At 46.5% G+C, this 20253-nt stretch overlaps 1 protein-coding gene across 15 annotated transcripts in view; it reads left to right on the top strand.

Moving 5' to 3' along the window:
• The window catches only part of GRIN1 (glutamate ionotropic receptor NMDA type subunit 1), a 134827-nt gene that overhangs the window by 56239 nt on the left and 58335 nt on the right, over positions 1–20253 (top strand). For all 15 annotated transcript variants that reach the window (XM_073558096.1, XM_073558071.1, XM_073558064.1 and 12 more), the window contains 3 exons: positions 4796–4960; positions 13708–13826; positions 14096–14208. In XM_073558096.1, the coding sequence (XP_073414197.1) occupies positions 4796–4960; positions 13708–13826; positions 14096–14208 (397 nt within the window). The remainder of the gene's footprint in view (positions 1–4795; positions 4961–13707; positions 13827–14095; positions 14209–20253) is intronic.

The raw sequence follows: 20253 nt of genomic DNA on the forward strand, positions 1-20253 counted from the left end.
AAGTTTTCAATTGGGTTAAGGTCAGGAGACTGACTAGGCCACTCCAACACCTTGATTTTTTGCCTCTTGAACCAGGCCTTGGTTTTCTTGGCTGTGTGCTTTGGGTCGTTGTCTTGTTGGAAGATGAAATGACGACCCATCTTAAGATCCTTGATGGAGGAGCGGAGGTTCTTGGCCAAAATCTCCAGGTAGGCCGTGCTATCCATCTTCCCATGGATGCGGACCAGATGGCCAGGCCCCTTGGCTGAGAAACAGCCCCACAGCATGATGCTGCCACCACCATGCTTGACTGTAGGAATTGTATTCTTGGGGTCGTATGCAGTGCCATCCAGTCTCCAAACGTCACGTGTGTGGTTGGCACCAAAGATCTCGATCTTGGTCTCATCCTACCAGAGAACCTTGAACCAGTCTGTCTCAGAGTCCTCCAAGTGATCATGAGCAAACTGTAGACGAGCCTTGACATGACGCTTTGAAAGTAAAGGTACCTTACGGGCTCGTCTGGAACGGAGACCATTGCGGTGGAGTACGTTACTTATGGTATTGACTGAAACCAATGTCCCCACTGCCATGAGATCTTCCCGGAGCTCCTTCCTTGTTGTCCTTGGGTTAGCCTTGACTCTTTGGACAAGCCTGGCCTCGGCACGGGAGGAAACTTTCAAAGGCTGTCCAGGCCGTGGAAGGCCAACAGTAGTTCCATAAGCCTTCCACTTCCGGATGATGCTCCCAACAGTGGAGACAGGTAGGCCCAACTCCTTGGAAAGGGTTTTGTACCCCTTGCCAGCCTTGTGACCCTCCACAATCTTGTCTCTGATGGCCTTGGAATGCTCCTTTGTCTTTCCCATGTTGACCATGTATGAGTGCTGTTCACAAGTTTGGGGAGGGTCTTAAATAGTCAGAAAAGGCTGGAAAAATAGATAATTAATCCAAACATGTGAAGCTCATTGTTCTTTGTGCCTGAAATACTTCTTAATACTTTAGGGGAACCAAACAGAATTCTGGTGGTTTGAGGGGTTGAATAATAAATGACCCTCTGAATAAACTTTTCACAATTTAAAAAAAAATTAAACAAAGAAATAACATTCTTTTTTGCTGCAGTGCATTTCACACTTCCAGGCTGATCTACAGTCCAAATGTCACAATGCCAAGTTAATTCCGAATGTGTAAACCTGCTAAATCTGCAGGGGGTTGAATACTACTTGTAGGCACTGTAGATAGACAGACAGACAGATAGATAGATAGACAGAGAAAAAGAGGAAGCAGCACACCATTTCTTTGATGCAAAATAAGCTGTTTTTAATGGCCCATTATGCGATGTTTCGGCTCTGTGTGAGCCTTCTTCAAGCACATAGAGCCGAAATGTCGCATAATGAGCCATTAAACCAGCTTTTTTTTTGCACTAAAGAAATGGTGTGCTGCTTCCTCTTTTTCTCTATATTATAATGACTTGTATGTACCTAAGAAGCGTTGCACCCAATTATTTTATCAGGTGTTGTTCTTTTCCCTTTTTTTCTAGATACATAGAAAGATAGACAGATGAAAAGCTGGCAATTCATCTGCGGAGTACAGTAACATCACAGCGGGACCCTACAGCATAGAATAGATAAATTACATACAGTATATACACATAGAATAGATATACATAAAGATTTCAGTGACATATATAATTACTACAATGCATGTGCAGCTTACTGTACATGTATTTAATTATTAAAAGATTAGTTTCATGAAAAAAATAGCGTCGGCTGCCCTGTAATTTTCTTGACTAGCAGAGGGAAAATCAAAGGCTAGGGGCTGATGTTTATAGCCTGGGAAGGTGGTAAGACCCATAGATCTTCCCAGGCTATTAATATCAGCTCACAGCTGTATACTTAAGGCCCTTTTACATTTAGCGATGCACCAGCGATCCGACCAGCGATCCGACCCGGTCAGGATCGCTGGTGCATCGCTAAATGATCGCTAGTGAGCTTTCATACAGAAAGACCTCACAGCGATGCAGCAGCGACGCAGCGCACGATACTTACCATTCACACACAGCGATCCTGGCGTCCTCCCGCCCGCCTCCACGCGTCGCTCGTCTCACAGCAGGAAGTCTCAGCAGGAAGCGCCCGACGAGAAATGGAGCTGGACATTCTCGCGCGATCAGCGATGGACAGCGGGGGAGGCGGTCGCTGGTAAGTATCACACATAGCGATATCGCTAGCAATATCGCTATAACGTCACAAAACCAGTGATGTTTTAGCGATATTGCTAGCGATATCGCTTAGTGTAAAACCCCCTTTAGCCTTTACTGGCTATTAAAATGGGGTACTCCCCCCAAAATAAATTAATAACCAGCAAAGGCTAGGCATACAGCTGCGGGCTGATAGCAATAGCCTAGGAAGGGGCCATGGATATAGCCCCCCCGAAGGCTAAAAACATCAGCTCTCAGCCGCCTCAGAAAAGGCTCATCTATAAGATGTGCCAATTCTGGCACTTAACCTTGCTCTTCCCACTTTCCCTTATGCGGTGGCAAGTGGGGTGATAGTTGGGGGAAAAAATTGTGAGGGAGCCCATGACATTTTTTTTTCAGAAAAAGAATGTTTTATTAATTAAATGCATGCATAGTAATCTGCACATGCACTATACTAATTGTATATGTGGCTGACATCTATATACAGTATCTATCTATTTTATGTGTATATACTGTGTATAATCTGTCTATGCTTTCCTGTCGGGTCCCGCTGTGATTTTACTGTACATGGCTGCTGAATTGCCGGCTTTTCTAAGGACATTGGTGTGTAAAAATGGGACAGCACTTGCATGGTCCGAGTGCTGTATGATTTTTTTTCTCGCACCCATTGATTTCTATTGCTGAATACGATCCAATTTCCGATAACAATCACAGCATGCTGCAATTTTTTTTCAGTCCGATCGTGATCCACTCTGAGCTAGGAAAAAAAACCCAGATGAACACACAATGATAGAATAACATTGGTCCAAATAAAATCCAATTTTTCATCAGATTGCATTCGTCCGATTTCATTGCAACTGAGAATGAGTCCTAAGCCTGAAAGTTTTTTTTTTTTTAAATTATACCCAATGTGGTAGGAATGACGTCTGTGATCTGTAACATGAGGGGCCTAGGTCATGCCACAAACACTTTTACACAAATCTGCACCCTTCCCTTTTAAAGTTATATTCAACCCACGTACAAATGTAAGATGTCCTTCCCAAATGGCTACCCGTGGGTAAAGTACTAGACCCTGTTTACACCACTGGTTGAATGGATTTCATTGACAGGCAAAGTAAGGCTGGTTTCACATTTGCGTTTTTTAGCGCTGGAAAAAAACGCTAACCTGCGCATGCGTTTTTTCCCCTATCTTTAACATGGGTGCGCATACTTGCGCGCTTGTAAGCGCATGTATGCGATTTTCATGCGCTGCGTTTTTTTGGGGTGTGCGATTGGATTTTCCAGACGCATCATGTTGCATTTTTTGGCCCTGCAAAAAAGCGCATGCGCACATATGCGCACGTTTTGCGCTAAAAAGGGCCATTATAGCCTATGGATGCGCATATGTGCGCACTGGCATGCTCATGTAAGCGTTTTTTTGCATATGCGTTTTTTTAACCATGGAATTTAGGGGTTTGAGTTAGAGTTAGGGTTAGTTAAGGGGGTTTAGGGTTAGGGTTAGGGTCAGGGTCAGGGTTAGGGTTGGGTTTTGGGTCAGGGTTAGGGTTTAGTATGGTTTGGTTAAGGGTTAGGGTCAGGGTTAGGGTCAGGATTAGGGTTAAGTATGGTTTTGTTAAGGGTTAGGGTCAGGGTTAGGGTTAGGGTTAGGGTTAGAGTCAGGGTTAGGGTTAGGGTTAGGGTCAGGGTTAGGGTTAGGGTCAGGGTTAGGGTTAAGTATGGTTTTGTTAAGGATTAGGGTCAGGGTTAGGGTCAGGATTAGGGTTAAGTATGGTTTTGTTAAGGTTTAGGGTCAGGGTTAGGGTTAGGGTCAGGGTTAGGGTCAGGGTTAGGGTTAGGGTTAGGGTCAGGGTTAGGGTTAGGGTCAGGGTTAGGGTTAAGTATGGTTTTGTTAAGGATTAGGGTCAGGGTTAGGGTCAGGATTAGGGTTAAGTATGGTTTTGTTAAGGGTTAGGGTCAGGGTTAGGGTTAGGGTTAGGGTTAGGGTTAGGGTCAGGGTTAGGGTTAGGGTTAGGGTCAGGGTTAGGGTTAGTAAAGTCATGGTTTGGGTAGTGTAGGGGCCACCTAAAAATGTTGGAAAAAAACGCAAACGCGGTAAAAACGCGCTAAAAACGCATACAAACGCATAAAAACGCTGCGTTTTTTTCATGCATGCTCATAAAAATGCTTGAAAAAAACGCAGCAGTTGTATGCTTATGTATGCGTTTTTTCAATGCGTTTTTTTGCGGGAAAAACGCGCTGCAAAAAAAAGCAAGTGTGAAACTAGCCTAAGAGATTATATCTGTGTGTAAATATTCAGCATGTAGACATGCGTGGATAGTCTGGCAGACCTTGCAGGAATTGGAGCTACATTAGGGCATTTACTATGAATCCAGAATGAAGTAACTGACCCTGAAGGCCGGGTGGGTCAACATGCCGCTGGCTCATCCACTTGTCTGATTACATGCAGCTGCTGGTGGATTAATCTGGGATAATACCTGACAAATTCACTTTGCCTCTTAGACTCTTTTGTTGTCAGATGTTCCTAATGTTATAAAACTTGCACTTCTAATCATCTTAGATTAATCTGATAAGAGCGTCCATCCGCGTTGGGATCGAGAATAAAGCACGGTCATCATTTCTTTCCAGGTTAATAACAGTAATAAGAAAGAATGGAATGGGATGATGGGCGAGCTATTGAGTGGGCAAGCTGACATGATCGTTGCCCCACTGACCATCAACAACGAGCGAGCTCAATACATCGAATTCTCCAAACCATTCAAGTACCAGGGCCTGACCATCCTTGTGAAAAAGGTAGGTGGGGTAGAATTTGGTGGGAGTGAACAATAACAATATGGGGACTCATACTGGTGCTGGTCACCATGCCCTTCTCAGAACTGGTCAGTCCAGAGCTTATCAATCGTCCCACCAATCTTGCAGAGAGATGAGGCTTTGTGGCTAATGTACCTTAATGTGGTTCTCCACATTGGAAACGAAACCTGTGCATGAAAAATCATGAGGAAACTTGTCCCCTTCTACAGGCCATACCCCCCCAAACACATTTGTGTCCCCTGAAGGAGCATCTGAATGTAAGAGCTGAGCCTGATGAAATTTAGGGAGCGATGCATTGCTGGTAGCTTTTGCAATGACTGGAAGATTTGTCAATTCTTCTGAAAATGTGGGTCATCTCTCTGTCAGGATCCTGACAGCGCCGGCGTACAGCCCTCGCTGAGCAGGGACTCGCCAGTGCTGTAGGGGTCCCGGGGACAGTAACAGCTGGAAAGTACAGACGCACAGGACCTGAACGCTGAAGTATTAGCAAGCAGGCACGGGACCTACGGTCATGTGACCACAAGGGGGTGGGGCTTAGCGTCCTGCTTGCTAAGATGGAAGAACACTCAGAGTCGGGCAAACCAGAGATCATACACAATACGGGCGAACGAGGTACAGGAGGGACAAGCAGATGGGAGGTCAGACGAAGCCAAAGGTCATACACAAGAGGGCGGTGCGGTACAAAAGGGATGAGCAGAGAGCAGTCGAGTCACAAGCAGAGGGTCATACACGAGAGGACAGTGCAGTACAAGAGGGACAGGCAGAATTCGTAACAGGGACAGAACCAGATCACAACCAAAAAAGCAACAAGTTATCAGGCACAAGGCACACGTATACAAGAGGCCACTTAACTCAGCCGAGGGCAGGAGTATAACTGACACCAGACATAGGCCCAGTGAGCATTAAATAGCCGCCCTCTGCCAGAGAGAAGCAGAAACAGTTAACCCCCTGTCTGACCAGGACGGGCCAAAGCGAAACCCCGTCCTGGATCATGACACTCTCCTTTTCTGGGAGCCTCCAGGTGGACACTTCTTTGTAATGGCCATGCACCCTACTCCATGTTTACTGGGGTAGTCAGGTTTGGGCAACCAATTAAAGGCATTCTCTAGGACAAGGTAACTAAAGTTCATAAACTTTGCACTGTGAAGTTTGTTTATGTAATGAGCAGAATACCAAAGGAAAACAAATCTAGAAAAAAACAAGTCTATCTGGCTACAAAGTGATGCATGATTTTTATTTCTATGGTAAAAATGCAAAGTGAAACATGATAAGTATTCAGGTAAAATGTAAAAAATCTAGCATTCAAATAAGCAAAAGAAAACTTTGCCCTAAATAGCACAGATGAAAACATCGACCTGCAAGAATCTTACACAGAAATAAAACAGATTTTCCAGGACTTTGATATTGCTTGTCAATACTCAGGATAGGTAATCAATATCCTATTAGTGGAGGTCCTACACCTGCCAGTTGTTACAGGGTACTGCAGGGGCCGGATGTAGACATTGTATAGAACAGCACAGCTTCGTACACCGTGTAGTGATCATTTTAATAATAATAATAATAATCTTTATTTTTATATAGCGCTAACATATTCCGCAGCGTTTACAGTTTGCACACATTATCATCACTGTCCCCGATGGGGCTCACAATCTAAACTCCCTATCATACTGAATGTGGGAGGAAACCGGAGTGCCCAGAGTGCCCACGCAAACGAAGGGAGAAAATACAAACTCCTTTGCAGATGTTGTCCTTGGTGGGATTTGAACCCAGGACTCCACCTCAGCAAGGCTGCAGTGCTAACCACTGAGCTACCATGCTGTCATTTTCAGGTACTGCAGCACAGTTTCTACTGAAGTGAAGTGAACTTCTACTGAAGTGTGACCTGAGGTCCAGTACCTGAAAGCGACCACTACATGGTGTATAGAGCAGTGATTTCCCAGCTTCATATACTGTGTAGTTGTCATGAACCTGCTAACAGGTGATTTGTGGGAGTGTCTACCACCCACTGATCTGATATTGGCTACCTATTCTACAGACAAGTTATCAGCATTATAGTCTTGTCCAACCTCTTTAATCAAAGCTTGTGGAACCACCTAATAATTATTTATTTATTCATTAGGAGACAAATACTTTGGTAATATTTTCATAATTCTAATACCATAAAGGGCCATAGAGTGCATACATAACAGTGCCATCATAGTGTTATTCAGAGCCCACATAATAATCTACAGCAGGTTTTATTTTTAGACCATGAAAGATGTGGGTTGTGGCAATTGTCCTATTTTGCCCCCAGCCTATTCACCCCATTTGATTCTGATCACACCAGTGTTCTTCACATGGTAAAAGCAGTGCCAATAAGATGATACATATATGTATAAAATAAATAGTCACAGGTAACAGCCAAAGAGGTTGCGCAGATCCCACCGCTGCCACTAGTTTGTCAAGGGACACAAGTCCGCTTCCTCAAATTGTCAGGATAATTACGCAATTGACTGATGAGTGATGGACGCGGCCAAGGCTGCTTCCACTACCAGGCTGGTTATTGGGGGACTCACAGTGAGTGTAAGGTATATACACCTCCGATTCCAATGCATGAAATATATATACTCCAACACAATCACTGCCCACTCCACAATAACAAGAGGGAACTACTAGCTGCTGCCGCCAATCATTTATACAGGTTGATTGGACACCCGTTACAGGGAGCGTATGACTTAAAGTATGCGTTTTGCAGAGTAAGAGGAACAAAACTATTCCATTTTATTAAAGGTACGTTGTGTTTATAAAACATATACAAAGATTATAGAAATTTGGAACAAAAGAATACGGTATATATAATTACATAATGTTAAAGGAGTAGCAAATGAAAATTACTAAACCTAATGTCACGGAAATGGCTCCGAGCTTAGGGAAAGCAGGTACTCCCTACGAAAGTGAACATACAGATGTGGCCAAAAGTATTGACACCCCTGCAATTCTGTCTGTTTCTTCAGATTCAAGTTATTTCTGTCACTATTGTTGGTTTTTATGTCAATAAATGAGGGTTACCAACAATTTTGACCACGTGTGTACCTTCCCTTGGTTGTCATGATCCATGCAGGATCAGGACTGATAAAAAGCACAGGTAACCTTTTTTTTTCTTAAGCTGTGCTTAGGTTTGGCTTTTGCCCCCGGTGGCCATTAGGATTATTGCACTGCGGTGTCGTTTGTTCTAAGTTTGCCCCCGGTGAGCGTCATTGCACTCTGGATTCTTTAGTTAAGTGCACATGATTATAATGCAGGTGTGATTGCTCTGGCTCTGCTATAAAAGAGTCACAGGTGTTGCAATCAGTGTTGGTGATAGTGTTCATTTCAACCATCCTTGGTGGAGGAAGGAGCTGGAGAGCGTTCCTTGCAGCACTGTCTTAGCCTTGGTGTGGAAGGAGTCATAGGGGATTTCCCTGTAGCTCTGACAGAGATTGGTGGCAGCGATTCGGGAGGAGAGCTGCATTCTGGTGGTGGACTCTGTTGCCAGGAGCAAGTGCAACAGAGTAAAGCTAAGTGGTATTTCCCTGTTTGTGTTTTTCCTTAGTGTGTATTAGTACAATGGTGGGGCCAGTGCCTGCGCCACTCAGCTCCCTAGCAAGGGATAGGTGTAGGGTGTGCTAGGGCGACAGGTTTCTGATTGGCGCCCGCTGCGGTACCGGCATAGGGAACGTTAGGAGCGTTAGGGACACTGACTCAGGGTAGTGCAGGAGGTCTCCACGTCCCCTTTCCCTATCGTTGTAACTGTTTCCCCTTTCCCCATGTCTTGTTGTTTTAGTTACCGGCCTGCAGGCTGTGTCACACAGGACAGTATCACGTGCCGCGTCTTGTTGTTTTAGTTACCGGCCTGCGGGTCGCGTCACACAGGACGGGTCATCGTGATATTATCACCAACCAATAACTTTTTTTTTTCTGCTGAGCCATGGGCCCAGTTCAGCCCTTTGCCCAAATGCTGCAGATCCTTACTAATGAGATTAGGGGGCTGCGCGGAGGGTTAGTGCTGCAGCTGCGGCTGTTGGTGGCCTCTGGGAGCTTGGTTCAGGAACAGGCTCAGCCAGAACCCAAGATATCCCTCCCTGACAGATTTTCTGGAGGGAGAGATCAATTCTTGGTGTTTCAACAAGCCTGTAAATTGTATTTCAGGTTGCGCCCTCGTTCATCAGGGAGTGAAGAGCAACGAATGGGAATCATTATGTCCCTTCTTAAAGGGGATCCCCAATCCTGGGCCTTCTCCCTACTGGACGATTCTCCATCATTGGGGTCCGTGGATGAGTTTTTTGCGGCTTTGGCGCTTGTGTATGGGGATCCTGATGGCGTCGCCCTGGCGGAATCCCGAATCCATAGGTGTAAACAGGGAGCCCGGGTTGCTGAGGAGTACTGCTCAGAGTTTAGGAGATGGGCCACTAACACTCAGTGGAATGACCCTGCACTTAGGAGTCAATTTGTACAGGGTTTGTCTCCAAAGTTACAGGATACTCTGGTGCAGTACGCCGCCCCCAGGTCGCTGGAGGCCGCCATGTCCCTTGCCATCTGGGTGGATAGACGCCTTAGGGAAAGACATATACAAAAAGTGCCCCCTGATGATCTCGCTAGGGAGGAGGACCCACCAGTGCGGACGGAGGAACCGAGACAGCCCGGTGTTGTTAAAAAAAAAGGGGTGTCTGCGGCTCGTCGTGGTGGGGGGTATGCTTTTCCTGTGGGAAGCCTGGCCATTTTATGAGAGCCTGCCCAGTTCATGCCAAGTCTCCAGACGAACCTATGCAAGTAGGAGGAGCTAGTTTGCATTCGGAGCTGCCTACGGTTCGGGAAGTGGTGTCGGCATGTTTGTACTGTGGGCAGACTGGTCATGTCCTGAAGGCTTGCCCATTGCACGCCAAATTATCTGTGCCATCTGAGAAGCCGCATTCCCCTAGTCGCTTGGAGGGAGGCGACCAGGGAGTATACATTTCCTCCATTTTGCCCTCCCAAGGTAGCATGTCAGCAGAGCTCTTGGCTAGCGGAGTACCGGAGGTGATACCGGTGCTTGTGGACAGCGGAGCAGGAGTCAGTCTGGTGGATGCTCGCTTTGTCCAGACTCATGGTCTGAGGTGTAGGACGCTAGCCAAGCCTATAAGCATCCAGGCCATAAACTCTGTTCCACTGAGCCAGGGGAGCTTGACCCAAGTCATAGAGAGTATCCATCTGCGTATAGGACATCATGAGGAGTCCTTGTCATGCTACGTCTTGGAGGGGATGCCAGTACCTATTGTTTTAGGCCTCCCTTGGCTGAAAAGACACAACCCAGTAATAGATTGGCGGGCGAGGGAAGTGGTCAGCTGGGGGCACTCGTGTGAGGGCTGCTGCCTAGGAGCTACTGTCTCTGCCATCTCTCTTCAACGGACCCCTTCCTCTCCGGTGAGAGCAGCAGATGTGCTGCAGGAAAGTAGGGGCAAGGCTCAGCCCTCGCCATTGGCCAGCCCTGGGAGGCGCAGACCTCGTGGTGGAAGGGGTTGAAGGGTGGTGTACCCCTTGGTGAAGTGCGGGGGTGTGAGTGTGGTGACACAGGGGGATGCCTCTGTTGTCAATCCCAGAAAGAGTTCTCCAAATGGTGACAAATGAGTGGCAATAAACGTTCAGGTCCGGACCTGTGTGTGAACAAGCGTGTATGGGTGGCCACCAAAAAACATCCAGTGGAAGTGTGCTGTGGAGTGTTACCAGCTCATACCAAACATACACATACACAACTCGTTCCCCAAGTCAGCCCTTCGCAGATGTGTGGTGCCTCCAGAAACGTTGCCAATACCAGCAGGCTCGTTTGTCATCAACCTGACGTGCAAGTAGTTGCTGGGGTGAACTCTGGGTCTGGGCGTCCCGGCTGTAGGTGGTTCCTGATGAGGAGTGGTCTTGAGGGTCCAGAGGCCCCTCATTAAGGGAGGTTACTGTCATGATACATGCTGGATCAGGACTGATAAAAAGCATAGGTAACCTTTTTTTTCTTAAACTGTGCTTAAGTTTTGTTTTTGCCCCCCGGTGGCCATTAAGATTATTGCACTGTGGTGTCGTTTGTTCTGAGTTTGCCCCCGGTGGTGGTGAGTGTCATTCCACTCTGGTTTCTTTAGTTAAGTGCACATGATTATAATGCAGGTGTGATTGCTCTGGCTCTGCTATAAAAGAGTCACAGGTGTTGCAATCAGTGTTGGTGATAGTGTTCATTTCAACCATCCTTGGTGGAGGAAGGAGCTCGAGAGCATTCCTTGCAGCACTGTCTTAGCCCTGGTGTGGAAGTAGTCATAGGGGATTTCCTTGTAGCTCTGACAGAGCTTGGTGGCAGTGATTCTGGAGAAGAGCTGCATTCTGGTGGTGGACTCTGTTGCCAGGAGCAAGTGCAACAGAGTAAAGCTAAGTGGTGTTTCCCTGTTTGTGTTTTTCCTTAGTGTGTATTAGTACAGTGGTGGGGCCAGTGCCTGCGCCACCCAGCTCCCTAGCAAGGGATAGGGGTAGGGTGTGTTAGGGCGACAGGTTTCTGATCGGCGCCCGGTGCGGAACCGGCATAGGGAGTGCAGGAGGTCTCCACGTCCCCTTTCCCTATCGCATGGCCCACCATTGTAACTGTTTCCCCTTTCCCCGTGTCTTGTTGTTTTAGTTACCGGCCTGCGGGTCGTGTCGAACAGGACAGTATCACGTGCCGCGTCTTGTTGTTTTAGTTACCGGCCTGCGGGTTGCGTCACACAGGACGGGTCATCGTGACATTGGTGAGCTCATGTGAGGGCTGATTGTGGGATGTGCTAGGTCTTTCAGAATGTTATGAAATCCCCAACTTACAGGATATCGTCGCCCCTGGAGGTCCCAGTCTGTAGATATTATTGTTATGTTTCCTACTGCGATTTTGCCTTTATATAGACATGAAACATGGCCTGGATAGCATCAACCATCTGCCCAATAATAAGTTGGAGGTGTTAGAATGGCCAAACAGTGATGTGAGTAAATGCCAAAAATATGTCTCACATAAATATTAGCTCAATGCAAACCCCAATATTCATCACTGACCATTGGCTTCAAAAGGTCTGGGAGCCTTGCTTTGATAAGAGGATATTTATGCCTGGGAAGCGTACTTCACCGTCTCCAAAGTGGAGTCCTACTTCAATGGAGGTTGAAGTTTTAGTTCTTTCTCTCTCCCCCCATTATAATTAATTATTACATATGTTCAATGTGAGGGTGATATGTCCCCTCTTTGGAGATGTCTTATGGATTTTAATTTTTCACAATGACACATACAGTATCCTCCATCCCTTAGTCTAGTGCCCATATACCCATCACACATCCTCCATCCCATAGTCCCGTGCCCATATACCCGTCATACATATCCACCATCCCATAGGCCCGTGTCCATGTACCAGTCATACATATCCTCCATCCCACAGTCCAGTGCCCATATACCCATCACACATCCTCCATCCCATAGTCAACCATTATGACATCATAATGAGCGGCGGGGCTTGATGACATCAGCGTCGCCATGGCAACCATTGTGACATCATAATGAGGGGCGGGCCTTGATACGCACACACTGTTTCCCCATTATGTAGATAGAGGCATTATGACATCATAATGAGGGGCGGGGCTTGACGCGCACACACTTTTTCCCCATTATGTAGACAGGGGCAAAATTGTTTGGTGAATTGGAATGCGCGGGGTTAAAATTTTGCCTCACAACATAGCTTAGGACGCTCTCGGGGTCCAGACGTGTGACTGTGCCAAATTTTGTGGCTGTAGCTGCGACGGTGCGGATGCCTATCCTGGACATACACACACACATACACACATGCATACATATTGTACATACATACATACACACTTTGAGCGTTATATATTAGTTATATTCATAGCCTGTATGACCTGGCCATCTTCTATACAAAATTACAAGGTGGGCCATTTATATAGATACACCTAAATAAAATGGTTGGTGACTCAGATTGGCGCTCTGAATTTGCAGAATGGGCAAAACAAAAATTGGATCAGTTCACTCAGTTTACACAGAACATTATGTTCAGTGATGAGGCAAACTTTTTTGGGTGGGCCATTTATATGGATACACCTAAATAAAATGGGAATTGTGACAGTTTTCTTGCGCAGGGTGTCTTGCATTGAAATCTGCTGCAATGACCCGGGTACTGCATTCACCAAACATCAACACAATTTCTATCCGCTCCTCACGTGTTAACCTCTGCGACATGTCAATGGCTGTAACCAAAGAGAAACTTGTAAATAACTCATGAATTAATAAAGTTACACTAAAACCAAGCACACCATTATTTTTCTTGTGAAATTCTCAATAAGTTTGATGTGTCACATGACCCTCTTTCCATTGAAAAAAATAAAGTTGGATCCAAAACGGCCGACTTCAAAATGGCCGCTATGGTCATCACCCATCTTGAAAAGTTTGCACCCTCCCATAAACTAATGTACCACAAGCAGGAAGTTGATATCACCAACCATTCCCATTTTATTTAGTTGTATCCATATAAATGGCCCACCCTGTATATGAACAGCTGGTATATCTTGGGCATCTCCTGTATATAATTATATAGGTACAAATGATATAACCTGGGCATCTCCTATATATAATTATATATGTATAGTTGGTATAACTTGGGTATTTCCTGTATATAACTATACATGTAAAGCATTAAACATAATAATAATAATAATAACATCTGTTGTTACAGGAAATCCCCAGGAGTACACTGGACTCATTTATGCAGCCTTTCCAGAGTACTCTATGGCTCCTGGTTGGCCTCTCTGTACACGTGGTGGCAGTTATGTTATATCTACTGGATCGGTTCAGGTCAGTCTTACAACTTGATTTGTATAGTTATACTATTGAAATGACCTAAAGATCAACGATACTTAGTATCATGTAACCTCGTATATTGTCTTAATGATTCCTTGGCTTGGGTGCTGACTGCTGAGCTCTACATAAAGCCTCTCTTGTTGCATCTTACTTATGGTCTGAAGTACTCAGCATCCTCTATAGCCTACAAGCACGAATATCATATTCTATATGTACATGGTTTGCATATTCTGACCTACCCAATGTAAAACTTTTAATTCCAGTCCGTTTGGTCGCTTCAAAGTGAACACGGAAGAGGAAGAGGAGGATGCTCTGACACTGTCTTCTGCTATGTGGTTCTCCTGGGGTGTCCTTCTGAACTCTGGAATTGGAGAAGGTGAACTTAATATATGTGATATAAGTAGATCTATTCATAATTAGTAGTAAGTATTCCCCTGTGTTGCTCGATTTGGCCTATATTAGTTGACTCCCTGGCACACAGCCTATGGGGCTAATGCCATTTTCAATGTAACGCACAGGAGCAACTATGCAATGCTTACCATAAGGAAGGAAGAGTCTGTCAGATGAGAGATGCTCCTTTTCAATAATGCATTATTATTTTTTTATAACTGAATTTTATAACAAAATAGTATTACAGAAAAGGAAAAGGAAAAATTCTTCAATACAAGAACATATTTATTAAGATAGCAAAAATGGGTGCAATTTCTAGCAAACAAATTTGACATCAATATTAAGTAGACATAATGTAATAAGTTTACATTTCAATATATAGCTTTAGACAAAAACACTGACCCTACAAGACACAGACAGAAGGGGGAGGGGAAGGAAGTAAAACCTATACTTATTAAATGATCCATAGCAACTAATTTTCACTGCCTTTAGTAGTAGTCTCTCTGAACCCAATACGTGTCCCAAAGAGTCTAAACTGCATTGAAATGATCAATAGTATTATTCAATGTGAGATATTCCATACTTTGAGTACCTTGTATTCGCGACTGGAGTTCAGTGTTCGATGGGGGATGAGTCGACTTCCACTTACAGGCTATCAAACATCTGGCAGCTGTTGTTATATGTAATAAAAGCTGTTTGACTTTAAGACCAAGTAGAAATGATTATATATTGAGTAAATAAAATTTTGGATCCAAGGGGATATGGTGGCCAGTGACATTACTAATCAAGGACTTGACATATTCCCAGAAGACTAGAAAATTTGGACATGACCAACACAAATGGGGCAGTCACCGTCTGCATTCCCACATCTCCAACACCAACTAGGGATGGTTGTATTGATTTTATGCAGGAAGGAAGGAGTATGATACCAGAACATGAGTAGTTTATACTGGTTTTACCTGTAGGTGTAACATGTAGAAGTTTTGACTATGTTTCTCCAGATCTCTTGCCAAATACAGGGTAGAAGAGGTTCTCCCAAAAAATCTGCCCATTTACTCATATAATAGTATTTGAGGTGTTCACCTGGATAAGGATTAATTAATATCTGGTAAATATACGATATAAGGCCCTTGTTTGAAACACCTGCTCTACACAATCTTTCAAAATATGTGGGGTAAGAGACTTTAGAGGTGGAGTAAAGTGAATGCATATAGTGTCAGATCTGCAAGAATCTGTAGTGAGAGTTAGCCGGTAAATTATGCCTGGTGTATAACACATTAAAAGGTAATAGGGTTCTAGAGTGCATATCCACTATATCTGCAAAGCAGAAAAGCTGCTTGTTAAACCATGGTTTTGTCTGATTACCACTCAGACTATCGCTGGATTAAATAGGAATGTAGTTAAAAGAGAATGCTCTGATATTAGTGAGAGTTTTTTGGAGAATCAATCCCAAATCGTTTTGGTAAAGGTTATTGGGCCCAGCATGTGTGAATCTAACTTATTGGAAGAGGTTCCCCAAAGGTTGGATTTGGGGTTTACTAGGGCTAACCAAAGCTTATCAACCTCCATCCATCTAGGAAATGCTCTTAGATTAGTCCACGCTGGGATATGCCGAAGATGAGCTGCCCAGTACTACTTGATATCAGGGACACCCAGTCCTCCCCTAGATTTACTCACAAGCATAATTTGATTTTTAATGCTATACCTTTTATGTGCCCGAAAAAATTGAAAAATAAATAAGTGGAATTATGCAGTTCCCTATAAGGGACAAAAATGAGGAGAGTTTCAAACAGGTATAAGGGTTTTGGAATTATGGTCATTTTGACAGCTGGAATTCTTCCAAACAAAGATAGTGGAAGCTTGTTCCATATATAATCACCTAAGTTCCAGGAAAAATTATGCAATGTTATGCTGGTATAATGTTTTATATTAAGAGGACAATTCAACCCCTAGACATGTTAGAGAGGTGTCTATAACGGGGTCTACCCAGGCTGGGGTACCTCTTTCAGTACCACCCCGTGTTTTCGGAGGTCCGCTCTGCGTTGGCTGGAGTCTGAATGAATGACGCTGGCTGGAATTCCTTGGTTACATGGGCGCATATAAAAGATCACTGCTTCTCCACGTATTTCCAGTCTGACGACACTTTACTCACAGGACACAGAATATATCACACAGATACAGAGGGCAGGCCAATAGAAAAGCGGCAGGCCAGACATGCATTACAAAAGCTGCAGGTGGCAGGAGCCTGCCGATGTTTATTACAAAGGTGGGGGGAGGGCGGACAAAAGGAGAATATCGTGTCCCCTCTGCCCAGGGGCGCAGCCTGTGGGCTGATGCATTAGGGACATGCATCTCACATAGAACCTATTATACATACATATAACTGCACAACATATTCTGGGTGCTAAGTCGTTCTGTAACACGGCTCCCCTTTTCAGCGACGCGATCGGCATACACAGTCTGTTCCTCAACGGATCGGTTTGGGGATGACCGAAGTTTATGGGGTTGGTACAAGTTCCGTTTGTCGACTTAGTCCATCGGCGTTACCATTTCGTTTGCCAGGTCTGTGGTGGATGGTGAAGTCCAGAGGTTGTAGGGCTAAAATCCAGCGCAGCAATCTGGCGTTGTCTCCGGAGACCCGATTAAGCCAGACTAAGGGATTATGGTCTGTTAGGAGGGAAAACTGTCGTCCATACAAATATGGTTGCAACTTCTTGAGTGCCCATACTACCGCCAGGCACTCCTTCTCGATGGCCGCATAGCTTACTTCACGGGGCAGTAGTTTCCGACTCAGGTAAGGTACCAGGTGTTCTTGGCCGTCCGGCCCGACTTGGTTCAGTACTGTCTCCAATCCAAACATAGAAGCGTCTGTGTGAACAAGGAAACGTTTGGTTGGATCGGGTGCGGCCAATACAGGGGTATTGGTGAGGGCGTCCTTTAGTTGGCGGAAGGCTTCCTCACACTCTGAGGTCCAGGTTACCTGGCGGGGTTGGTTCTTACGGGTCAAATCAGTGAGGGGCTTGGCTACGCTGCTGTAATTGGGAACGAATTTCCTGTAATACCCTGATGTCCCTAGAAATGCCATGACCTGGGTTTTAGTGCGTGGGATGGGCCATTTGGCTATGGCCTCAATCTTGGCTGGTTCTGGTCGCTGTTTCCCACTTCCCACCCAATGCCCTAAATACTGAACCTCTGCTTTGCCCACGTGACACTTGTTTGGGTTCAGGGTGATTCCGGCCTGGTGGATCCTGTCCAATACTGTCTCTAGATGATTTAGATGCTCTTCCCATGTCGCACTGTAGATGGCGATGTCGTCCAGGTAGGCACAAGCTTAGTCCTGGAGACCATCCAGAAGCCGGTCAGCCAGCCTTTGGAAGGTCGCCGGGGAGTAACTCGAAACTGGAATAAGCCGAACGGGGTGACAAATGCCGACTTGGGAATAGCATCAGGACTAAGGGGAATCTGCCAGTAGCCTTTGCATAGATCGATGGTGGTCAAATACTTTGCCCCCGCCAGCCGGTCTAGCAACTCATCCACACGCGGCATGGGGTATGCATCCGTCACTGTTTTCTCATTGAGCTTACGATAGTCTACACAAAACCGTGTAGTCATATCCTTCTTGGGCACTAACACTACGGGGGATGCCCAGGGACTATCTGACTCTTCAATGACCCCTAAACCCAACATCTCTTGTATCTCTTGTTGCATCCCCTCTCGTACAGACTAGGGACGCGGAAGGGGTTTTGTCGCAGGGGGGTCTGATCCTGGGTCTCAACCTTGTGTTCTGCCAGGCGAGTGTACCCCGCTCTCTCTGAAAACATCCTCTGTCACAGCCTCAACAACGCCTCCGCCTGCTGTCTCTCCCGGGGGCCTAGGTCTTCACCCAAGTGAACCTGGTCCCATGTTTTAGACTGAGTCCTTTCCCCTAAGACATCCGGCAAGGGAAGTCTGGCTAAATCCTCTGCTTCAGGTGCACAGATGGCCACTACCTCTTCAGGGTGCTCCCGGTAGGGCTTCAGCATATTCAAGTGGAACATGCGGATAACCCTGGGGTCGTCACAATCGGCGACATTATAGGTTGTGTCGGCTATTTTCCCCACTACCTGGTAGGGCCCCTGCCATGCAGCTTGAAACTTATTCTGCTTAGTGGGATCTAACACCAGGACCTTCTGTCCTATCTCCAAAGTGCGCTCTCTGGCCCTCCGATCATACCATACGCGCTGGCGCCGCTGTGTCACCTGCAGGTTCTCACGTACAACCTGGGTCAGCTCCTGTAGGCGGTCCCGGAATTCCAGCACATAGGGTACAATAGGTACCCCTTCTATGAGGCCTTCCCCTTCCCAGTGTTCCAGCACTAAATCTAGGGGTCCCCTTACCCGTCTCCCTTATCCCAGCTCGAACGGGGAGAACCCCATGGATTCTTGGGGCACCTCCCAATAGGCAAACAGGAGGTGTGGCAAGAATTTCTCCCAGTCCCTGTAGGTCCTGGTAAAAGTCCCAATGAGCTGTTTTAATGTCCCATTAAAGCGTTCACACAACCCATTGGTTTGCGGGTGGTACGGGGCGCTTCTAATGGACTTTATGCCACACAGCTTCCACAGTTGGTTGGTCACCTCTGCTGTAAACTGGGTACCCTGGTCCGAGATAATCTCCCGGGGAAATCCAACCCGTGAGAAAACCTGGAGCAGGGTGGCCGCCACCGTCTCTGCCAGTATGTTAGGTAACACAACCGCCTCTGGATACCTTGTGGCATAATCTACCACTGTCAATATATACTTTTTCCCTGACGGACTGGGTTTGGCTAACGGCCCTATCAGATCGACCGCTACTCGGCTAAATGGTTCCTCCACAATGGGGAGGGGGCGTAATTTGGCCTTGCATCGATCCCCCCTCTTGCCAATGTGCTGACAACTGTCACAGGTCTGGCAGTACTGACGAACATCATAGGTTACCCCCGGCCAAAAGAAGTTTTGTGTCAGACGATCCCTGGTGCGACTGACGCCGAAGTGCCCGGCCAAGAGTATATCATGAGAGATTCGCAACTCCTGCCTATACTTCTTGGGAACTACCAGCTGTTGTTTTATAGTGGGGCTCGTCCCTGTGTGGTGCTGCTCTGTGATCCGGTAGAGGAGTCCCTGCTTCCATACAAACTGTTCCCCTTCCAGTACTCCTCTCCCCTTCTGTGCCTTCCCACGATATCCCTCTAATGAAGGATCCTCAAGTAACTCCCTCTTAAATTCATCTGGGGTGGCCCAAGAAATGTGTCTGGCTATGGGAATACGTGCAGGACTGGGATGTCTTACCTAGGCCTCCTCTGAGTGTGATTCCGCCTCCGCAGCTCGAGCTTCTCTCCCGGTCACAGGATAGGTCTCAGCCAGAGGGGCCATCGAGAATGCAGACAACATGGGCCCCAAGTCATTTCCCAGCATGACGTCTGCAGGCAAATCCTCCATCAAGCCGACCTCAACAAGGCCATCCCCGACTCCCCAGTTCAGGTGAATCCTGGCAGTGGGTAGTCGATGTATAGCTCCCCCTGCTACACGGACTGCCACTGTCTGGTCCGTCCTCTCTTGGTCCCGGACGAGATGAGGCTTCACAAGGGTCAAAGTTGCCCCGGAATCTCTTATTCCCTGCATATGTTTCCCATTAACCCACACGACCTGTCGATGCTGTTGTCGATTATCTGCCCAGGCTGCCTGCACGGGGTCTACTTCATGCAGCACTTCCTCCATCTCTTCCACCCCTTGGTTAGTCGTAGCCCCCAATGCCGGGTCAGCTTCGCCTTGGTAGCAGTGTACAGCAGCCCGGCTGAAGGTAGCTGTTCCCGCCTTTGGCCACTGGGTATGCTGAGTCCGGTTGGGACATTGTCTTTGCAGGTGGCCCAGCTGACGACAGGTGTGGCATCATGCCCCAGGGGGACTGTGGTAGGCCGGGTTTCTAGCTGGTCCCCCTACAATCTTCGGCGGTTTCGGGCTCTCCAGGTCCATGGGCGGGCCCCTAGTGACCACCTTTGATCCGGACAACTGCGGCC

This window comes from Dendrobates tinctorius, unplaced genomic scaffold (genome assembly GCF_039654945.1).
Source record: "Dendrobates tinctorius isolate UK_male_01 unplaced genomic scaffold, ASM3965494v1 ptg000013l, whole genome shotgun sequence".
In the NCBI taxonomy this organism is placed as follows: Eukaryota; Metazoa; Chordata; class Amphibia; order Anura; family Dendrobatidae; genus Dendrobates; species Dendrobates tinctorius.